The sequence below is a fragment of the Crinia signifera genome, chromosome 11 (assembly GCF_055691185.1).
Source record: "Crinia signifera chromosome 11, ASM5569118v1, whole genome shotgun sequence".
NCBI classification, from domain to species: Eukaryota; Metazoa; Chordata; class Amphibia; order Anura; family Myobatrachidae; genus Crinia; species Crinia signifera.
In genome coordinates this window covers 125,859,468-125,883,769 of record NC_139227.1, presented here as the reverse complement: position 1 = coordinate 125,883,769, position 24,302 = coordinate 125,859,468, and the positions used below count along the sequence as shown (strand labels likewise).

General features: G+C 48.0%; 1 protein-coding gene across 4 annotated transcripts in view; it reads left to right on the top strand.

Moving 5' to 3' along the window:
* The window catches only part of SBF2 (SET binding factor 2), a 323,119-nt gene that overhangs the window by 199,634 nt on the left and 99,183 nt on the right, over positions 1-24,302 (top strand). For all 4 annotated transcript variants that reach the window (XM_083164721.1, XM_083164720.1, XM_083164719.1 and 1 more), the window contains exons 15-16: positions 148-257; positions 2,288-2,437. In XM_083164721.1, the coding sequence (XP_083020847.1) occupies positions 148-257; positions 2,288-2,437 (260 nt within the window). The remainder of the gene's footprint in view (positions 1-147; positions 258-2,287; positions 2,438-24,302) is intronic.

The following is a 24,302-nucleotide window of genomic DNA, read 5'->3' as shown; positions in this document are numbered from 1 at the left end:
TTGAATTGTGGACTCTGCTGCAGCCCCACCACTGGATCCGCCACTACTTTTAATAACCCTTTATTATATAAACCCTGTGTTCCACAGCGCTGCACTAGACCGCAACATCCATTGTAGGATAATGTTTTCTTTCTGTTTCTCTGACAGTTTCCATAGTGGACAAAACCAGTTCTGTCTTCAACAGTGCCCGCAGGCTGGAGGTGGTTCGCAACTGCATCGCGCACATATTCGAGAACAAAACACTGGAAACAGAAAAGGTATTTCTCTATATACTTTATTCCGATCTTTGTGTTTGGGAAGATACTGAGGAGCAAGCTCATGGAGAATATACAAACTCCACACAGTTAGGGCCGTCGTGGAAATTAAACTCAAGAGCTCAGTCTTGTAATGTAACACCATCCGTAGTACCGATGTGTCCAATCTGGATTTTAGCGGTTTTGGAAAGGTGGATTAATGCCTCCGATTATTTCTTGCTGCATTTTTCCAGTAAAGTATTTGGCTGTTCTGATGAGGAGCAATGTAGTGGAATTTTTGGGAAATTCAAAAGTAATATTAATGTTGGGATGGGCCAGTCCAAAAGCCCCAAATCTAACCACGAGGGGTTAATTTATTGCTGAAATAACCATTTATCATTTTTTGATGTTCTCTAAACTTTAATAGAAGCTTTGACAGTTACATCAGAGCCCGCAGCGGACTTGCATGTAAGCTGTACGATTGATGTGCAATGTCAGCTCGCTCCTCTGACCGTATTCCTGGAATGTGCCGGTTCCCTCTGAGGTTCTGCCAGCTGTCAAACAAGCTCATCTGTCGCTTTCTGTTTCGTCTTCTGGGCAGCCACGTTTCCTTCTGTTTAGTCCCAGTCAGATACCGGCAAATATGGACTTTAGAGGACCACAAGTCTCATCATAGCCTCCGTACTAGTGTCTGCATGAGCCTGGATATGTAAAGCTCTCCTCAGGACACTGGGACCTATGCAGATCTGGTCCTTGGGCTGCAAGTTTTCTGTGCCCAGTGATCAGATAAACGACGCACAGCCGCCAGAGCAACTACACTACCGCGCCCCCCCCCCCTCACTTGAGGGGAAAACCATTCAAAACTACTCACCGTCGAATCGTTTTCCCCTCTCGTCACAGCACAGAGTAAGCCTAGACTCAGCGCTGCGATGGCCATGTGGGAGAACGAGGCTGCAGATGACGTCAGTGGCCTTCACTCCCAACCCACCGGGGAATGCCTGCGTTTTCCGGGTCACTACCGGAAAATGCTGTTTTTTCACACACAGCTTGCGCAGTTCTCTGATAATCGGCAGGGCTACATTCAAGCCTGAATCGTGCCCACTGTTCCCAGGTTTTTCACCTGTCTACACGTAATGGACGCGCTTGGTAATCCAAGAAAGTTTGATCCACAGTATGATATCAGTCAGCATCTGTTGTGCTGTATTTCTGGGTACACCCTCATTTCGTTTATAGGGCGGCTGTAAAGGCAAGCGTGCGGTCACATGGGTGCATGGATCTATGCGTACTAGTTACTATGCGCATGGGGTCTGCTCTCGCACCCTATTGTACCCTTAGTGCTACTCTAGGAGAAGTCGCAGGGGGACATGTACAAACCGACATATTTCGTTTCATGTCTGCGATGATTCCTGCTCTAGAAGTTACAATTTTCTACTTCGGTTTTCCTTATTGCTGAACAGTTGCTTTTTCTGTGCAGTCACTTTATAATGACTTGAAGCAGAGTTATGGGGCCTACACACGGAGCGATTTAGGGCCATTTTCTAAAAGATCTTAGTAGATCGCGTAGCAAATGCCCCTACGTCGCTGTCGCCGGTGATTAATATCCAGCATGCTGGATATTAACCGGTCAGGGCCAGTGTTCTCACCGGAGAACACTGGCCCTGGCAGATCGCTTAGATCACGCAACAGATCTGTGTGTGTGTGTGTAGGCCCCTTTACTCCTATCAGATTCTGTCTTTCCAGAGCGTAACCCCGAGCTGCATTTAAACTCTGCACCATAGGCAGTTGCTGGGTCGTTTCACTTCGGCTGCAGTACACGCTCTACATTCAGCTTCAGCCAAGGGGCGAATTGACATCCACATCCGATTGTCATCACAAATCTCCTTCATTATCTAAATATTGATAACAAATTAGATTGTAACATATGTCACCAAATTCATGTTCTTCTCTCCAGTTTGCTGTGACACTACAGCCTTGTGTCTTCGTTATTCGCTATGTATAAAGAACGCGGTCACAATGTGTCTGCAGACAGTGATGTGACTCTTTCCTGTTTCCAGGCGCTGCCTGCCGCGCTCCGCGCCCTGAAAGGTAAAGCTGCCAGACAGTGTCTCACCGAAGAGCTGGGCTGCCACGTACAGCAGAACCGCGCCATCCTGAACCATCAGCAGTTTGATTATATCATCCGGATGATGAACTGCACTCTGCAGGTAATGTACCCTGTCTAGCCGCCTCCTCCACTGTATCAGCCCTGCTAGAGGGAATCACAGACACAGATTGCAGGTAATGTACCCTGTCTAGCCGCCTCCTCCACTGTATCAGCCCTGCTAGAGGGAATCAGACACAGATTGCAGGTAATGTACCCTGTCTAGCCGCCTCCTCCACTGTATCAGCCCTGCTAGAGGGAATCAGACACAGATTGCAGGTAATGTACCCTGTCTAGCCGCCTCCTCCACTGTATCAGCCCTGCTAGAGGGAATCACAGACACAGATTGCAGGTAATGTACCCTGTCTAGCTGCCTCCTCCACTGTATCGGCCCTGCTAGAGGGAATCAGACACAGATTGCAGGTAATGTACCCTGTCTAGCCGCCTCCTCCACTGTATCAGCCCTGCTAGAGGGAATCAGACACAGATTGCAGGTAATGTACCCTGTCTAGCCGCCTCCTCCACTGTATCAGCCCTGCTAGAGGGAATCACAGACACAGATTGCAGGTAATGTACCCTGTCTAGCCGCCTCCTCCCCTGTATCAGCCCTGCTAGAGGGAATCACAGACACAGATTGCAGGTAATGTACCCTGTCTAGCCGCCTCCTCCCCTGTATCAGCCCTGCTAGAGGGAATCACAGACACAGATTGCAGGTAATGTACCCTGTCTAGCCGCCTCCTCCACTGTATCAGCCCTGCTAGAGGGAATCAGACACAGATTGCAGGTAATGTACCCTGTCTAGCCGCCTCCTCCACTGTATCAGCCCTGCTAGAGGGAATCAGACACAGATTGCAGGTAATGTACCCTGTCTAGCCGCCTCCTCCACTGTATCGGCCCTGCTGGAGGGAATCAGACACAGATTGCAGGTAATGTACCCTGTCTAGCCGCCTCCTCCACTGTATCAGCCCTGCTAGAGGGAATCAGACACAGATTGCAGGTAATGTACCCTGTCTAGCCGCCTCCTCCCCTGTATCAGCCCTGCTAGAGGGAATCACAGACACAGATTGCAGGTAATGTACCCTGTCTAGCCGCCTCCTCCCCTGTATCAGCCCTGCTAGAGGGAATCAGACACAGATTGCAGGTAATGTACCCTGTGTAGCCGCCTCCTCCCCTGTATCAGCCCTGATAGAGGGAATCAGACACAGATTGCAGGTAATGTACCCTGTCTAGCCGCCTCCTCCACTGTATCGGCCCTGCTGGAGGGAATCAGACACAGATTGCAGGTAATGTACCCTGTCTAGCCACCTCCTCCACTGTATCGGCCCTGCTAGAGGGAATCAGACACAGATTGCAGGTAATGTACCCTGTCTAGCCGCCTCCTCCACTGTATCAGCCCTGCTAGAGGGAATCAGACACAGATTGCAGGTAATGTACCCTGTCTAGCCGCCTCCTCCACTGTATCGGCCCTGCTAGAGGGAATCAGACACAGATTGCAGGTAATGTACCCTGTCTAGCCGCCTCCTCCACTGTATCGGCCCTGCTAGAGGGAATCAGACACAGATTGCAGGTAATGTACCCTGTCTAGCCGCCTCCTCCACTGTATCGGCCCTGCTAGAGGGAATCAGACACAGATTGCAGGTAATGTACCCTGTCTAGCCGCCTCCTCCACTGTATCAGCCCTGCTGGAGGGAATCAGACACAGATTGCAGGTAATGTACCCTGTCTAGCCGCCTCCTCCACTGTATCGGCCCTGCTAGAGGGAATCAGACACAGATTGCAGGTAATGTACCCTGTCTAGCCGCCTCCTCCCCTGTATCAGCCCTGCTAGAGGGAATCAGACACAGATTGCAGGTAATGTACCCTGTCTAGCCTCCTCCTCCACTGTATCAGCCCTGCTAGAGGGAATCACAGACACAGATTGCAGGTAATGTACCCTGTCTAGCCGCCTCCTCCACTGTATCAGCCCTGCTAGAGGGAATCAGACACAGATTGCAGGTAATGTACCCTGTGTAGCCGCCTCCTCCCCTGTATCAGCCCTGCTAGAGGGAATCAGACACAGATTGCAGGTAATGTACCCTGTCTAGCCGCCTCCTCCACTGTATCAGCCCTGCTAGAGGGAATCACAGACACAGATTGCAGGTAATGTACCCTGTCTAGCCGCTTCCTCCACTGTATCAGCCCTGCTAGAGGGAATCACAGACACAGATTGCAGGTAATGTACCCTGTCTAGCCGCTTCCTCCACTGTATCAGCCCTGCTAGAGGGAATCAGACACAGATTGCAGGTAATGTACCCTGTCTAGCCGCTTCCTCCACTGTATCAGCCCTGCTAGAGGGAATCACAGACACAGATTGCAGGTAATGTACCCTGTCTAGCCGCCTCCTCCACTGTATCAGCCCTGCTAGAGGGAATCAGACACAGATTGCAGGTAATGTACCCTGTCTAGCCGCCTCCTCCACTGCATCAGCCCTGCTAGAGGGAATCAGACACAGATTGCAGGTAATGTACCCTGTCTAGCCGCCTCCTCCACTGTATCAGCCCTGCTAGAGGGAATCAGACACAGATTGCAGGTAATGTACCCTGTCTAGCCGCCTCCTCCCCTGTATCAGCCCTGCTAGAGGGAATCAGACACAGATTGCAGGTAATGTACCCTGTGTAGCCACCTCCTCCCCTGTATCAGCCCTGCTAGAGGGAATCAGACACAGATTGCAGGTAATGTACCCTGTCTAGCCGCCTCCTCCACTGTATCAGCCCTGCTAGAGGGAATCAGACACAGATTGCAGGTAATGTACCCTGTCTAGCCGCCTCCTCCTCTGTATCAGCCCTGCTAGAGGGAATCAGACACAGATTGCAGGTAATGTACCCTGTCTAGCCGCCTCCTCCACTGCATCAGCCCTGCTAAAGGGAATCAGACACAGATTGCAGGTAATGTACCCTGTCTAGCCGCCTCCTCCCCTGTATCAGCCCTGCTAGAAGGAATCACAGACACAGATTGCAGGTAATGTACCCTGTCTAGCCGCCTCCTCCACTGTATCAGCCCTGCTAGAGGGAATCAGACACAGATTGCAGGTAATGTACCCTGTCTAGCCGCCTCCTCCACTGTATCAGCCCTGCTAGAGGGAATCACAGACACAGATTGCAGGTAATGTACCCTGTCTAGCCGCCTCCTCCACTGTATCAGCCCTGCTAGAGGGAATCAGACACAGATTGCAGGTAATGTACCCTGTCTAGCCGCCTCCTCCACTGTATCAGCCCTGCTAGAGGGAATCAGACACAGATTGCAGGTAATGTACCCTGTCTAGCCGCCTCCTCCACTGCATCAGCCCTGCTAGAGGGAATCACAGACACAGATTGCATGTAATGTACCCTGTCTAGCTGCCTCCTCCACTGTATCAGCCCTGCTAGAGGGAATCACAGACACAGATTGCAGGTAATGTACCCTGTCTAGCCGCCTCCTCCCCTGTATCAGCCCTGCTAGAGGGAATCAGACACAGATTGCAGGTAATGTACCCTGTCTAGCCGCCTCCTCCACTGTATCAGCCCTGCTAGAGGGAATCAGACACAGATTGCAGGTAATGTACCCTGTCTAGCCGCCTCCTCCACTGCATCAGCCCTGCTAGAAGGAATCACAGACACAGATTGCAGGTAATGTACCCTGTCTAGCCGCCTCCTCCACTGTATCAGCCCTGCTAGAGGGAATCAGACACAGATTGCAGGTAATGTACCCTGTCTAGCCGCCTCCTCCACTGTATCAGCCCTGCTAGAGGGAATCAGACACAGATTGCAGGTAATGTACCCTGTCTAGCCGCCTCCTCCACTGCATCAGCCCTGCTAGAGGGAATCAGACACAGATTGCAGGTAATGTACCCTGTCTAGCCGCCTCCTCCCCTGTATCAGCCCTGCTAGAGGGAATCAGACACAGATTGCAGGTAATGTACCCTGTCTAGCCGCCTCCTCCCCTGTATCAGCCCTGCTAGAGGGAATCAGACACAGATTGCAGGTAATGTACCCTGTCTAGCCGCCTCCTCCTCTGTATCAGCCCTGCTAGAGGGAATCAGACACAGATTGCAGGTAATGTACCCTGTGTAGCCGCCTCCTCCACTGTATCAGCCCTGCTAGAGGGAATCAGACACAGATTGCAGGTAATGTACCCTGTCTAGCCGCCTCCTCCTCTGTATCAGCCCTGCTAGAGGGAATCAGACACAGATTGCAGGTAATGTACCCTGTCTAGCCGCCTCCTCCACTGCATCAGCCCTGCTAGAGGGAATCAGACACAGATTGCAGGTAATGTACCCTGTCTAGCCGCCTCCTCCACTGTATCAGCCCTGCTAGAGGGAATCAGACACAGATTGCAGGTAATGTACCCTGTCTAGCCGCCTCCTCCACTGTATCAGCCCTGCTAGAGGGAATCAGACACAGATTGCAGGTAATGTACCCTGTCTAGCCGCCTCCTCCACTGTATCAGCCCTGCTAGAGGGAATCAGACACAGATTGCAGGTAATGTACCCTGTCTAGCCGCCTCCTCCCCTGTATCAGCCCTGCTAGAGGGAATCAGACACAGATTGCAGGTAATGTACCCTGTCTAGCCGCCTCCTCCACTGTATCAGCCCTGCTAAAGGGAATCAGACACAGATTGCAGGTAATGTACCCTGTCTAGCCGCCTCCTCCCCTGTATCAGCCCTGCTAGAGGGAATCAGACACAGATTGCAGGTAATGTACCCTGTCTAGCCGCCTCCTCCCCTGTATCAGCCCTGCTAAAGGGAATCAGACACAGATTGCAGGTAATGTACCCTGTCTAGCCGCCTCCTCCCCTGTATCAGCCCTGCTAGAAGGAATCACAGACACAGATTGCAGGTAATGTACCCTGTCTAGCCGCCTCCTCCACTGTATCAGCCCTGCTAAAGGGAATCAGACACAGATTGCAGGTAATGTACCCTGTCTAGCCGCCTCCTCCACTGTATCAGCCCTGCTAGAGGGAATCACAGACACAGATTGCAGGTAATGTACCCTGTCTAGCCGCCTCCTCCACTGTATCAGCCCTGCTAGAGGGAATCAGACACAGATTGCAGGTAATGTACCCTGTCTAGCCGCCTCCTCCACTGCATCAGCCCTGCTAAAGGGAATCAGACACAGATTGCAGGTAATGTACCCTGTCTAGCCGCCTCCTCCCCTGTATCAGCCCTGCTAGAAGGAATCACAGACACAGATTGCAGGTAATGTACCCTGTCTAGCCGCCTCCTCCACTGTATCAGCCCTGCTAGAGGGAATCAGACACAGATTGCAGGTAATGTACCCTGTCTAGCCGCCTCCTCCACTGTATCAGCCCTGCTAGAGGGAATCACAGACACAGATTGCAGGTAATGTACCCTGTCTAGCCGCCTCCTCCACTGTATCAGCCCTGCTAGAGGGAATCAGACACAGATTGCAGGTAATGTACCCTGTCTAGCCGCCTCCTCCACTGTATCAGCCCTGCTAGAGGGAATCAGACACAGATTGCAGGTAATGTACCCTGTCTAGCCGCCTCCTCCACTGCATCAGCCCTGCTAGAGGGAATCACAGACACAGATTGCAGGTAATGTACCCTGTCTAGCTGCCTCCTCCACTGTATCAGCCCTGCTAGAGGGAATCACAGACACAGATTGCAGGTAATGTACCCTGTCTAGCCGCCTCCTCCCCTGTATCAGCCCTGCTAGAGGGAATCAGACACAGATTGCAGGTAATGTACCCTGTCTAGCCGCCTCCTCCACTGTATCAGCCCTGCTAGAGGGAATCAGACACAGATTGCAGGTAATGTACCCTGTCTAGCCGCCTCCTCCACTGCATCAGCCCTGCTAGAAGGAATCACAGACACAGATTGCAGGTAATGTACCCTGTCTAGCCGCCTCCTCCACTGTATCAGCCCTGCTAGAGGGAATCAGACACAGATTGCAGGTAATGTACCCTGTCTAGCCGCCTCCTCCACTGTATCAGCCCTGCTAGAGGGAATCAGACACAGATTGCAGGTAATGTACCCTGTCTAGCCGCCTCCTCCACTGCATCAGCCCTGCTAGAGGGAATCAGACACAGATTGCAGGTAATGTACCCTGTCTAGCCGCCTCCTCCCCTGTATCAGCCCTGCTAGAGGGAATCAGACACAGATTGCAGGTAATGTACCCTGTCTAGCCGCCTCCTCCCCTGTATCAGCCCTGCTAGAGGGAATCAGACACAGATTGCAGGTAATGTACCCTGTCTAGCCGCCTCCTCCTCTGTATCAGCCCTGCTAGAGGGAATCAGACACAGATTGCAGGTAATGTACCCTGTGTAGCCGCCTCCTCCACTGTATCAGCCCTGCTAGAGGGAATCAGACACAGATTGCAGGTAATGTACCCTGTCTAGCCGCCTCCTCCTCTGTATCAGCCCTGCTAGAGGGAATCAGACACAGATTGCAGGTAATGTACCCTGTCTAGCCGCCTCCTCCACTGCATCAGCCCTGCTAGAGGGAATCAGACACAGATTGCAGGTAATGTACCCTGTCTAGCCGCCTCCTCCACTGTATCAGCCCTGCTAGAGGGAATCAGACACAGATTGCAGGTAATGTACCCTGTCTAGCCGCCTCCTCCACTGTATCAGCCCTGCTAGAGGGAATCAGACACAGATTGCAGGTAATGTACCCTGTCTAGCCGCCTCCTCCACTGTATCAGCCCTGCTAGAGGGAATCAGACACAGATTGCAGGTAATGTACCCTGTCTAGCCGCCTCCTCCCCTGTATCAGCCCTGCTAGAGGGAATCAGACACAGATTGCAGGTAATGTACCCTGTCTAGCCGCCTCCTCCACTGTATCAGCCCTGCTAAAGGGAATCAGACACAGATTGCAGGTAATGTACCCTGTCTAGCCGCCTCCTCCCCTGTATCAGCCCTGCTAGAGGGAATCAGACACAGATTGCAGGTAATGTACCCTGTCTAGCCGCCTCCTCCCCTGTATCAGCCCTGCTAAAGGGAATCAGACACAGATTGCAGGTAATGTACCCTGTCTAGCCGCCTCCTCCCCTGTATCAGCCCTGCTAGAAGGAATCACAGACACAGATTGCAGGTAATGTACCCTGTCTAGCCGCCTCCTCCACTGTATCAGCCCTGCTAAAGGGAATCAGACACAGATTGCAGGTAATGTACCCTGTCTAGCCGCCTCCTCCACTGTATCAGCCCTGCTAGAGGGAATCACAGACACAGATTGCAGGTAATGTACCCTGTCTAGCCGCCTCCTCCACTGTATCAGCCCTGCTAGAGGGAATCAGACACAGATTGCAGGTAATGTACCCTGTCTAGCCGCCTCCTCCACTGTATCAGCCCTGCTAGAGGGAATCAGACACAGATTGCAGGTAATGTACCCTGTCTAGCCGCCTCCTCCACTGCATCAGCCCTGCTAGAGGGAATCAGACACAGATTGCAGGTAATGTACCCTGTCTAGCCGCCTCCTCCCCTGTATCAGCCCTGCTAGAGGGAATCAGACACAGATTGCAGGTAATGTACCCTGTCTAGCCGCCTCCTCCACTGTATCAGCCCTGCTAGAGGGAATCAGACACAGATTGCAGGTAATGTACCCTGTCTAGCCGCATCCTCCCCTGTATCAGCCCTGCTAGAGGGAATCAGACACAGATTGCAGGTAATGTACCCTGTCTAGCCGCCTCCTCCCCTGTATCAGCCCTGCTAGAGGGAATCACAGACACAGATTGCAGGTAATGTACCCTGTCTAGCCTCCTCCTCCCCTGTATCAGCCCTGCTGGAGGGAATCAGACACAGATTGCAGGTAATGTACCCTGTCTAGCCGCCTCCTCCACTGTATCAGCCCTGCTAGAGGGAATCACAGACACAGATTGCAGGTAATGTACCCTGTCTAGCTGCCTCCTCCACTGTATCAGCCCTGCTAGAGGGAATCAGACACAGATTGCAGGTAATGTACCCTGTCTAGCCTCCTCCTCCCCTGTATCAGCCCTGCTAGAGGGAATCACAGACACAGATTGCAGGTAATGTACCCTGTCTAGCCGCCTCCTCCACTGTATCAGCCCTGCTAGAGGGAATCACAGACACAGATTGCAGGTAATGTACCCTGTCTAGCCGCCTCCTCCACTGTATCAGCCCTGCTAGAGGGAATCACAGACACAGATTGCAGGTAATGTACCCTGTCTAGCCGCCTCCTCCACTGTATCAGCCCTGCTAGAGGGAATCAGACACAGATTGCAGGTAATGTACCCTGTCTAGCCGCCTCCTCCACTGTATCAACCCTGCTAGAGGGAATCACAGACACAGATTGCAGTGAAGGACAAAGGGGTAACTGTTATACGGGGCAAGAATCTAGTAGTGCGGGATTAACATGCGAGAATGCCTGTATTTTTAAAGTGGCAATCCTCTACAAGGTGAAACCCTTTACACATGGGGCGAGCGTGCTGAGTGGCGGGCTTAAACCCGATCGCTCAGCTCACATTGCGGTACACCTGCACAGCACACCGGGATGTCTGCTGAGCGATCTGTGCAGCACACATATAGTCAAAATACGGGTATACTCACAATTCCGGATTCATGCACCCTGTTACATTTACCCAAAATTGGGGGTACTTGTGTACTAGCACGGCGCCCATCGGACGCAGACCATAACGCATGCCATGGTATGTGATGCGATGGCAGCCGATGTTATATAATTTTAAATTGTATACCATCGCATTGTATGCCATTGTATCGCATATACAATGGTATGCGATTTAAAATTGTATAAGCTCCCTAATGGGGGCTTACAATGTTAAATGTACCCCAACGCCACCCCCACTATGAACGTGAACCCGAAGCGAGGCGAGCGCAGCGAGCCCGCGAGTGGCGGCGGTACGCGTCCTACGACCTTTTCATACCCCCACTATCCACGTCGGCGTGGAGTTGATTTTATATAGTGTGGAGAGCGCAGCGAGCCACCAAACCCGAAGCGTGGCGAGAGGACGCGGAATACATGTAAAGTAATGCGCATCCCCTCACGGTGCTCACTGCGCTCGCCACGCTTCGGGCTTGGTGGCTTGCTGCGCTCGCCACACTATATGAGATATACTCCACGCCGACGTGGATAGTGGGGGTATGAAAAGGTCATAGGACGCGTACCGCCACCCCTCGCGGGCTCGCCACGCTTCGGGTTCATGTTCATAGTGGGGGTGCATTTAACATTGTAAGCCCCCATTAGGGTGCTTATACAATGAAACATTGTATAGGGGGCTTATACAATTTTTAATCGCATCGCAGTGCATCGGGTGTATGGCATGCGATGCGATTATATGTAGTGCGACCAAATATCGTGGGCGCCGTGCTAGTACACAACTACCAAATTGGGCACTAAATCAATGGTCAGCCAGGGCTGCTTTCATCACTGCTTTGTCCTGCTAGTTATCTCCTATGCTCTGACATTACCCATGAATGGAGGTGCCACTTACCAAACGGACATGCACTTGCCAATGGGGTGTGGTCAGAAAAGGTGTGGCTTCATGAGAGGGACGTGGCTCTTTGGGAGAGGGTGGAGCTTTGTGTAACAACCACCGTTTTTGTCACTCCGGTGATCCGGGCGATGTCGGTTCACGCGACACAAAACTGCGTTGTGACACCATTGCTCATAAACGTCTTATAATAGAAGGGAGACAATTAATAATGTTTCTTTATGAAGATAGTGCCCACTGCATTGTCCTGTGCCCTCTTAACATGTAACATCATACACGTCTGTTTCCTATACTGTACAGGTTTATACCTTATTCCCACTTGCTGCTCTTTTTTTCTGGATGAAAACAAACTATTTAGCTGGAACTGAACTGTAACAAATATATTGATACATTTGGATTTTTAGCAAATAAATGCTGTAATATTGCAGCCACGATGGCTTATTGCTGGATTGTTAAAATAGGGCCATACTACCAGGCCCTGGGGCCCCTACAATTCATATATTACCCCTCTTGCAGTCCTGTGCTCTCTCTCCAAATGCTTCCATACAGTGACTGGCTTTTAGCGCTCTGATTGGTGGATACTATAACTCCAGTCAGCCATCCACCAATCAGGATGCTGGCAGCCATTCAGTGACTGGCTGCAGCCCCGGAGGCAGGTGTAGAATGCTGCACTCTGGTTGGTGGATAGCTCCACTCATGCACCAATCCGCATGTTCACAGCTGCCTGGCCACTTTGTGAAATTCACAATCAGGGCAGCTGGGTAGCAATTGCGAACTGATACCCAAGCACCGCTGGAGGAACCTAGAATCACAGGTCCCTGGCAGGTGCCCACTGAGCCCATACGTTAAGATGTCCCTGGCTTAAGGTGTGACACACTTGTACAATCTGCATGAGATCCAGATGAGATTTTGACTATATCTCATGCAGAAAGTCTTGGCTGCATAGACTATATAGTGCAGATCTGCACTATATAGTCTGAATTGTATACATAGTCTAAATTGTATACATAGTCAAAATCTCATCTGGATCTCATGCAGATTGTACAAGTGTGTAGACAGCATTAAAGCTGTTTTGGGTAGTTAGGTTGGATTGTGGTTGAACACACAGATCCTATTCATGCAGCATATTGTGACCTGGACATTGTGAATAATTGGAATGTGTGAGAATAACTTTGAACCATTTTCTGACATTTTGGGAAAGGTGACAACAGTACTGTTCCTTCTCTTTAACAAACTTTCGAATGCTGAATGAAGTTGCTGATTTGCTGCGAGTTTACACTTGTTGCATAATTGTCTTCTACATAACAACATGGTTATGGATTAGTCTCTTGGGTTTGTTTTAGGATGACACAAACAAAAGCAGGGTTTGTACATTTTGTAAGTGCAGATAATGGCTCTGGTCTGTACTTAATCTCGCCTCAAATTCTCCGAAGATTTATTGCTATTTATTGCTCTCGGTCCAGTATTGCACTGGGGGGTTTTACTTATCATTCCGTACATTTTTATTTTGTGCTGGGAACGTTATTCGGGATGGTAACCATCTGTACTATGTGTTTCCAATGAGATCCGGCAGCTCCGCTGCAATGTTCCGGAGTGTGGTGGTCTGCGCTGACTCCTTTATTACAGGCCTCCTATTTCTCGCAGCATCTGTTAGCATGCTTTGTGCCCAAGCTTGTTGTCCAGAGGTTCCATTTGTACAGTGTGTTGTACACTAGGGGCCTGGTTCAGATGCGTTTGGTATCCGCAAAGATGCTAGTATAGGTTAATGCAGCAGGAGATGTCTAGTATAAGTACTGTGTGTGACCCAGTTCAATGTTCAATTGAATGTTTATTTGTATACAGACAATCACAATAATATCAATATATATTAAAAAAATGAAATGGGGGTGCAGCATAATACCGGTATTAGGCCGCACATCATTGTTTTCTCAATGATGTCATTGGTTCCCCGTGAATGGATAGGCTGCATTCTCAATGATGTCACTGGATCAAAGTGAATGGATAGGCTGTTTCCTCAGTGATGTCACTGGTTGCTAGCAACTGTATAGACTGTATTCTCAGTGATGTCAGTCGTTGCTACTGTAGGTACTGGATAGGTTGCATTCACAGTGATATTCTCAGGTTACTAGTGACTGAATAGGTTGCATCCTTAGTGATGTCACTGGATCAAAGTGAATGGATAGGCTGTATTCTCAAGTATGTCACTGTTTCCCCATAAATGGATAGGCTGTGTTGTCAGTGATGTCACTGGTTCTTAGTGACTGGGTAAGACTGCATCCTCAGTGATACTTTTTGCTAGTGATTGTTTAGACACTAGATATTATGAATAACTAATATTTAATAAACCAGTGGACAATAAAATAGTTACGCTGTTTCCTTAACCTTACTCACTTGTTACCTTTTCACGTTACCCTTAGCAACTACCTGGCCATCACTTAATTTACAGCAGTGGAGCTGTATCTAAGGCATCTCCTTGCACAGACACTGTGAAAGGTTGTAAAATACATTTACATATGAATAGGTTCAAACACACATACTGTTCATTCTAGCACCCGCCAACTTTGAAAACCCGTGCAGTTCCTCTTCCCTGCCTGGGGTGTGGCTGTCTGCTGTGGTGTTTCTAGCACAGGTCTGGTTTGCATCTCAGTGCTGATATACAGACCACACTGTGCTAGAAGCCCTACAGCCGACAGCGGCACTGCAGGCAGGGAAGAGGAACAGCATGGGTTTTCAAAGTTGGCAGGTGCTAGAATGAACACTACACACACCATTGTCTCTGTGGTTTATCAGGTTAACCCTTTCAGACCACCTTTAAATAATACTATACATTTACACTTATCCTCATTGAGAATAAGAAAACCTTTTAAAGCGTCTCATACGCTATATACTTATAAAATAATAGATACGCACGGACAATCAGTTATGGTGGGATCATGGATCTAACCCTGTGTCCTAGTATATTTAAGTCCCTAATGGACAATGGTTATAAAAGGGTAACAATCAATATTCAAGAACAATTCTACAATACAAAATATACAATGAATAGGTATTACATAAAGGATTTAAACAAACGCAGTGACTATGGAACACAAGTTCAGCTGACACAGTGCAACAAACACACATATAAAGATATAAATTACCGTCACAGACGCAGAGATACGATTGCCCGCACTCTCCCCCCAGGATCCCGGGAATGTGCTCTGTAAGATCACATGTGTCTGGGAATCCAGTGTAGCTCCCTTTTAATAGGGAAGGAGCTGGAGGGTCAGTCTTGTTCATGATTGGGTGAGACCAGGAGACCAGGCATCCTCTCATTGGTTCTTTATTACTTTGGTTTCAGATGTCAATCTGGAGTTCTTCCTAGCCATGAGGTATAGGTGGCTTAAACCAGCTAGGTTTACAGCCCTTTGTTCCTTGGCTGGGGCTATTTGCACATGTCTCAATACACATACACATCTATATATACATATATCTCTGGAGTTGTGTAATTAATCTCATTGCCAATAATTTAATGAACTTGCGTCTGTGACGGTGGTTACATCAATACTAAACAATAAAGTATGGACGATCATATTCCAATACTTAAGGGAATACATAATGTGCATATGTCGGGAGTACCACAATGATTAGATATTAATGCATTACGTCCGTCCTTGATCGAATAAAGATTATTTTGATTTAAACTAGATCTACGCAACTAGCGTAGTAAATGGCGTAGAGGACGTTCACAATACATTAATAGCATAGAGGTGCAATTTCGGTTTCCACAACATATATATAATTGATATTTAAAAAATCTGAATGTTTTTTGAGAAAAAAATTGTCAATTATGTGGTAAATGGATCAAGTTTGAGTCCCCATTATGGCGACCTCCACTTTATGCATGTTGTAGAGACACTTAAAATAATAAAATAGTGTGTCGAGCACAAAAACACACCTTGGGGATGTGGTACACTTTGACGGTGTCCAGGTTGACTATGTTGACATTCAGGACAAAATAAAAGGCAAAAAACTAATGTCCATACGCCCCCTGCACCAAAACAAGAGTTCTTTTTATTGGATAATATAAAGGTGAAATTTGTGCACATTTTAACAAGTGATTGTTGTAGTCTTGTCTGGACCTGATGTCTGGCTCCGTGCCTCCCCCACTGGTGACAAATGGGTACGCAGTGCTCCTTCTGCCTTGTGTTAATGGTGATTAAAATATAACCAGAGTGACGATAAGTGAAAAGCGTTGGTTACGTAATAAGTCCGCAACCAACGTACCCTTTATACCTAACTGCGTGCGAACAAAACGTAGCGCAGCGCAGCGTACAGTCTATTGTATGTTATACACCAAGAACCGATACCTTAATAAGAGATCCTTTCGCAGGACTTTGTCTCCAATTGTGCGAATATACCTTAAAGGACAGAGTCCGCAATGTAAGGACAGAGTCCTTAATGTACCTTATCGCTATTATGCGAATAACTAGACACGACCACTGAATAGAAGTAAGGAGGTTAGAACTCCGTAAAAAGATTGTATTAAAGTCCCTAATGGACAAAAGGGGGGTTACAGAAATAAGAATAAACAGGTATAACAAGTGATACAATACAATAACAATGAATACTAAACAAACTCTGCTAAAGGGAAAGAATACAAATACAAAACACAATCAGCCAACAATAACTACAAGGATAAATACCGTGATAAATGCAACCGTTACCCGTCTCACTCTAGTATGCGAAGCGCAGTCCGGTCAGAGCTCACTATCGTTCAGGAATGAGCGATAGTCCGGTAGGAAGGTCCAGGGAAGGTAGTTGTGCCGAAGTGACCGAGCCTGCTCCGGGTCGCCTATCTTATAGGGTCAGAAAGGGGAGGTCAAAGGCCATTCTCATTGGTCAGAGATCATATGTCCGGTCCACTGTGATTGGAGGTTAGACGCTGTACCTGGTCTGACCAGGTGCAGGGGAGTGAACTTTAAGAGTCCTTTGTTCAGTGGTTTCGGCGTCAGCAAGGATAAGAACCGGTTTTATCTGGTTTCCTTTGTTTAACTACTTACAACAGAAACTGTCTCTGGGATATGGAATATGTCCATAACTATCGGACAGTGTACATTGCGAAATATTCGCAATGACCGGAATACTTCGCATAATGAGCTGAACGGAACGGTACTAAACACGATATAGACAGGTGTGTGCAGGGCTAACTAAGCTATGTGTGGCGTTCTAAACCTTTTAACTATATTTCATTTCGTGTAAGTGTGTTATTATGAATTTATATGTGATAGTATGTCTACCCTTCTGGTCCACATTGTCACACATACTCGGGTATGGAAACTTTATTTGCGCAACTCTGCGAACCAAAATGGCGGCCATACTATCACAAAATGGCGTGTGTGTACCTAGACTTCCACAGTCCACCCTTTAACAGTAAATATAAAACTGTTACATTACAAAACATTTCACACGACAATACAGAAATTCATAATCCTAACAGAGAAATTGGGATACATGAATTAAACATATAAGGGGAGTAAGCCATCTGCTCTCGGCTGATCCAGGATCATGGATAAACGATGGGCCGCATTTATCGAACAACCTACTCAGGGTCACGAAGGATAATGTACAATTTTGGGATAAAAATAAAAACAGGGGTGGTTACAACATATACACGTTCACAAATATGGTTTCCTTAAAGGGAGGTGGTTTCGATTTTAGGGTCATATACCAAACCCTGGTCTTCCTCTGTATCTCTCGTTCTTACACTCATGATTTCGGTACGTTTTGTCTTTCCCCGGGTCACCACCTTTATACATTTGAACAATAGCACAAAGACTATGATGGTACCACCGATACAGAGAAGGAGTTTTCCTATGCTAGCTATGATCCCCTGCGCCCATTCTCCTAGACCAGAGAACCAGTGCATTGGATTCAACCAGGAGGTCCATTCGCTAACTTTGTTACCTATTTCTGCCAGGCTGATATTATGTTCCCTTCTAAATTCCCATTTAAGCTGAAGAATCTCATCCATCCGGTGATCGATGATTTCTTCTGGGTCTTCAGTATTGTTGGTGATATATGTACAACATTTCACCCCAAACTGTGTAGAGAGGGTGACACAATATCCTCCTGTCATAGCTGTCAGATAGTTCAACACCATTCGATGTTGAACTAGCTCTCTTTTATACGCTTGTAACTCCTTCCCAGTGTATCTAAAGGTGTCATCATAAATCTCAGTGATGTTATCTACCAAGCTTGCTAATGCTTGTATATACTTAAAATTGATAACTCCTCTGGCGGTATGGGTGATATCTAATGCAATGAGGAATTGGATACCGAACGACTCGTGTATCATTTCAGAAGCTAGGGGTTCTTTTCTTATTGTTAAATCCCTTTTATGGATTTGGTCATAATGGGTATGAGTGTAAGGAGGAGAAATACCTCTGTGTACGTTCATCATCTCATCGTGTGTGAGGGTCATCACTTCCGGTAACACTCTGCCTAGATAACAAATACCAACGTAGTTCATGGAGAGCCATTTGTATGCCCTTCTACCACAAATATAATAAACATCGTCAGGGAGAAAATAAGGGACAGAGTATTTCATTATCTTGTCACACATTATCCATAAGAACATCCCCGTCCCCTGCTCCCTGACTCGTTCCTCACATGTTTCTGGCTGTAGGGTCATATTACAGTAGCCAGCTGATACTCTGCCGGCCATCATTTTACTTTTCTTCACCGTGTAAACATATTTATAGTGTCTTCCACTGGTTCGGATTTTTAATAATAATTCTTTATCTATGGGCTCTCCATCTGGACGCTGGGAGTAAGTTATTGTCTGGTTTTGCCATGTCACTTCCCAAGTACCAATTGTTCTGGAACTTGAGAAGTTCATACATACCAGGGATTTATCCACTTGGTATGGGTGTAATCTAAGACTAGGGGACCTGGTATACAGGTATCTCTTATCCAATGGCCTCCCCTTGTTTAATACGCTTATCTCTGAAATATTAAGCGGGTATGGGACTAGGCCTACACTACTCCTTTTATGTAATACTTGAGAACACACCCAGCATTCTGTTTGGTTTAAAACCTTACCCACTAATGAGTGGTAATCACTCAAAGGATGTTGGCCGGTAGTTGCCTTACTGGTCGACTGACATCGCTGGATGCATCCTTCTTCCATTTTAGGTTGACAATATCTACAGACACAGTACTCACCAGACAATAAACCATCACATAGCCCTTGAACTACGTTTTCCTCATACCTTTTACCTTCTCCTGTCATGGGTAAAGTGTCAAGCTGGTTTAGGGATTCTACCTCACCCATATCTGGGTCCATTATTACACTGTCAGGACTCCGCTCCGATCGCTCTAGAATGTGGCAGCCACCAAGTATTTTTGGATGAAAGAAAGAACACAGAAAGAAAACAAAGACATATATGCATAACTGTGAACCTTTTGCTTGGAGTCCTTCCATCATCTCTGCCCAGGAGACTTTTATTTTGCTCTGCTCTTAGACCTTTGTTCGCTCAGGTTGCTCGACCTTGGCTGCTTCTCAGTGTTCCCGAAACAATGCTTCTAGCGACACTTCTTCTCTCTCGCTCTCTGCACACTGGGATTCTGGGTTACTGGCTTTCTTGCAGTGGGACGAATGTATCCAAGTCTCTCTCTCTGCGACTTTAATCGATGTAGTGCTGGTCAACAAAACTTGGTACGGTCCTTCCCAACGGTCTATCAAACAACCTGAGCGTAAGAAATTTCGGATCATAACAAAGTCTCCTGGTTTAAGATTATGACAATTCTCGGTAGGCATATCAGGGTTCAGAAAATTCAGCTGCTTTTGTTGCTCCCTTAGCTGTTTGTTTAGCTTTAGGATATACTGTACAGTTAGCTCATTATTACATTTTAGATCATCCTGTGGGTCTATCATGATGTGTGGCTGCCGACCAAACAGTATCTCGAAGGGGGACAGGTTGAGCGGAGTCCTGGGAGTGGTCCTAATGCTATACAACACAATAGGCAGTGCCTCTGGCCATAACAACCCTGTTTCAGCCATAACTTTACCCAATTTGTTCTTAATAGTACCATTCATTCTCTCAACTTTGGCGCTCGCCTGGGGACGATATGGAGTATGAAGTTTACTATTAATCCCCAGGAGTTTACACATGATTTGGAAGACCTCTCCTGTGAAATGAGTGCCTCTGTCACTCTCAATGACCTTTGGGATACCATATCTACAGACAAACTCCTGACATATTTTCTTTGCTGTAAAGGTAGCGGTGTTGGAGGCAGCGGGGAAAGCCTCCACCCAGCTGGAAAACATGTCAACACAAACCAATACATATTTCAAATTTCTACAGGGTGGTAACTGTATGAAGTCGATTTGTATTACCTGGAAAGGGCCTTCTGTAGGAGGGATGTGGGATGGCTCTGTTGGGATGGCTTTTCCAACGTTCTTCCTCAAACAGGTGAGGCATGACATTGCCACTCTACCTGCTTGAGAAGCGAACCCTGGTGCACACCAGTAGGCCTTTACCAGCTTGCACATACCTTCCTTCCCAAGATGTGTCAGCCCATGGGCCGCCTCGGCTAGACTAGGAAGGTATGCTCTGGGGGCCACTGGTTTCCCGTGTCCATCTCTCCAAAGTCCGGTAGACTCTTGGCCACATCCCTTCGACTTCCATACTGCTCTTTCCTGTGGGGAACACAAATTCTGCATGTCTATCAGTTTGGATGTGGATACTATGTTCAGTGTACAAAGGTTGGTAGGATGGGTGAAAATATTTACAGGGCATGCGGCCCTTTTCGCTGCCTCATCAGCGCGGCTGTTACCAAGTGACACCGGGTCCTTCTCTGATGTGTGAGCTTTGCACTTGATAACAGCCACTCTGTCTGGAAGCTGAATAGCTCCCAGAAGTCTCCTAATATATGTCGCATGCGCCACTGGTGTGCCAGCCGCCGTCATGAAATTTCGGAGGCGCCATAGGGCTCCAAAATCATGGACTACTCCGAAAGCATATCTGGAGTCGGTATATATGTTGACTGATTTTCCTTGGGCCAGTTCACATGCTCTGGTTAGTGCCACCAGTTCCGCTACTTGTGCTGAGTGAGGTGGTCCCAAGGGTTCAGCTTCCACAATACCTTCTCCATCTACTACTGCGTAACCTGTGCACAGCTCTCCCGTGTCCGTCTGTCTATGACAGCTACCATCTGTGAATAAGGTTATGTCTACCTCACTTAATGGGCTGTCGCTTATGTCAGGACGTGCTGTGAAGGTCTGATTCAGGTAGGACATGCAATCATGTTTGTCCTCACTCTCACTAAACTCTGCTTTACCATATTCAGCAACATTCCCATCACCCTCCACCCTTTGTGCCTTGGAAGGCACATGAGGAAGGAATGTGGCTGGGTTTAGTGTGTTGCATCTTTTGATGGTAATATTTACTGGGGCCATCAGCGCCAGTTCCCACTTAGTGAACCGTGCTGAGGACACATGACGTGTTTGGGCAGAATTTAGGAGGGCAGAGACAGCATGGGGAGCATGAACAGTTAAATCGTGTCCCAACACTACGTCCTCACTCTTACTTACTAGTTGTGCTATTGCAGCCACACTTCGTAAGCAAGTTGGGAGTGAGCGTGCTACTGTGTCCAGCTGGCCACTGTAGTACGCTATTGGTCGGTTGGCATCACCATGTTTTTGTACAAGTACTCCTGCCGCACACCCACCTGATTCAGTTCCGTACAGTTCAAAGGGTTTCCCATAATCTGGCATTCCCAGTGCTGGGGCCTTTGTTAGGCTCACCTTTAGTTCCTCGAAAGCCAGCTCAGATTCCTCAGTATGAGAGACCCGCTCAGGCTTAGTTGAGGAAACCATCTCTTGCAGTGGTAATGCCAGAATAGAGAATCCTGGGATCCAATTGCGACAGTATCCACACATGCCTAAGAACGTACGGATCTGATGTTGGGTCTGTGGCAGTACCATGTTCTGAATCGCTTGGATTCTGTCGTCGGTGAGGTGTCTCAGCCCTTGGGTAAGGCAGTGACCCAGATACTTAACCCTGGTCTGGCATAATTGCAGCTTATCCTTTGATACTTTATGTCCTGTCCCTGAGAGATGCATCAGTAGCTGTCTAGTGTCATCCACTGATGACTCCAGTGACTCAGAACACAACAATAAGTCGTCGACATATTGTATCAGTATCGAACCACTCATGGGTTGAAAGGATTGTAAACAATCATGCAAGGCCTGGGAGAAGATGCTGGGGCTGTCTATGAATCCTTGGGGGAGTCGTGTCCAGGTATACTGTACTCCTCTGTAAGTAAAGGCGAACAGATACTGGCTGTCAGGATGCAAAGGGACGGAGAAGAATGCTGAACACAAATCAATAACTGTGAAATGAGTACAATGAGGTGGGATTTGCATTAGTATGACAGCTGGGTTTGGCACTACGGGGAATTGGCTCTCAACTACCTTGTTTACCCCTCTTAAATCCTGCACTAGTCTGTAGCCCCTCCCCCCGCTCTTTTTCACAGGAAAGATGGGACTATTGGCCGTGCTGGAAGTTCTAACTAGGATTTCCTGTTGGAGCAATCGTTGGATCACTGGAAATATTCCTAGCTCAACTTCAGGTTTTAGAGGGTATTGCGGTATTTTTGGGGCTATCCTGCCTTCTTTTAAGCGGATTTCTACTGGAGCTACATTTGCCATTAGCCCAGCGTCCTGTCCATCTTTAGTCCAAAGGGAACCCGGTATTTGTGCTGTAATTTCAGCTACCCTAGATGGATTTGATTCTACAACAGTAGAACACAACATTAGCCTCTGAGGACTGTCCAGCATATCTTGCACTTCTTGTGTAAGATTTTTAGGAGTGTCCAGGAATACCCCATCGGGGGTGCAATAGATGACACATCCCATTTTGCATAGTAAATCTCTACCCAGAAGGTTAGTCGGGGCCGCTGCAGCCAACAGGAAAGAGTGTTTGGTATGCAAAGGCCCGATTGTAACCTCTGCTGGTTTCGTCAGTGGGTAATGTTGTATTTTTCCTGTTACCCCAATTGCCGCTACTGATTGGTTAGTGAAACCCAAGTGAAGAGGAGTGTTGAGAACAGATCTGGCCGCCCCTGTATCAACCAAAAAGGTTTGCCTTACTCCAGCTATATCAACCTTCACCTGAGGTTCCTCTCCAAGGTGTTGAGTTAGTCTAACTGGCTGTAGGATACAGGTATGACCTGTTTCCTATGGTCTGACCTGGGTTGCCCTTAGCACAGTGTCAGCCATCAGATGGGGAGGAGGCATGTTGCGTGACCTGTCTGTCTCCTCCCATTGTCTAGGGGCTGGGTATCTCCGTGTCTCACCTCTGTGAGATTCCCATTCTCGCTTATGTGTTTGGTAATTCCTGGGGTTTCCTGCCCTGCAATGAGCTGAGTAATGACCTTCCCTATTGCAGTTGTAACAGATAATTGGTTTTCTACCTGTGTCCCTGGTGTTTCGTGGTTGTTGGTATGCAGCTTTGTTTGGGGCATTAGTAAGGGCTTGGATGCTAACCATCATCAGTTTGTCAGTTTGCAGTTCCCTGTGCTTCTTGATGTTGCGGTCGTGGTCCACAGCAGATTCCCGTAGGGCATCCACTGTCATTCCACGCCAATTTGGAAAAGAAGTTTGGACTCTGGCTCTCAGGTTTTCCCTAAGCCCTTCCACCAGCACAGAGACAATCATCTCCCTCAGGTGGGGGTCGTCCTTAGGCTCGGAGACACCAGTGTACTTTGATACCGCCATCAAACCCCGGTTGAAATATTCGCTAGCTACTTCACCATCTTGTTGTTTGATAGTGAATATCTTGCTATATTCCACTGCTGCAGGAAAATACACTCCTAACTGTAAGTTAATCAGGCGTATATTTTCCTGGTTGATCTCATCATTTATCTCCTTGTCCACTTTCAATCCACTATCCTGAATGAATTTCGGGATGTCAATGTGAGTGGGGAGACAGGCCCTCAACATGATTCTCCAATCCTTGTTGGTGGGCTCATCAGAGTTTCCTAGATCCCTTACAAATTTCCGGCACACTGCCAGATCTTTCCTTGGGTCAGGGAAATCTGTAATGATGGACCGCAGCTCTAACCGTGTCCATGGGTTTAGCATGGTCATCTTTCTGGTAGGTATCACACCCTCTCTGTCTGCCTTACCATAGGGAACCTCCAGTGTGCGTACAGGGTATGTTTGTACCACATTCGCATTACTGGGACCTGCTTGGGAGTCATTTGTGTCTGTGCTGTGTGGTGCATCATTACCTGAGTCCGATACTATGCTGTTGGCATCAGCCGTCTCCTCCTCCTGTGCTGGGGCCTCAACAGCGGGTTGAGCTTTTCCCTCAATCATATTAATTGCATGAGAGACGGCCAGTGCCAACAGCTGCTCGTTTTCCTCTCGGGTTTCCTTGTAAGGGGATAAAACAGGGTACAAGTTAGTAACAGGTACATGATTACTTAGGTCTTTCTT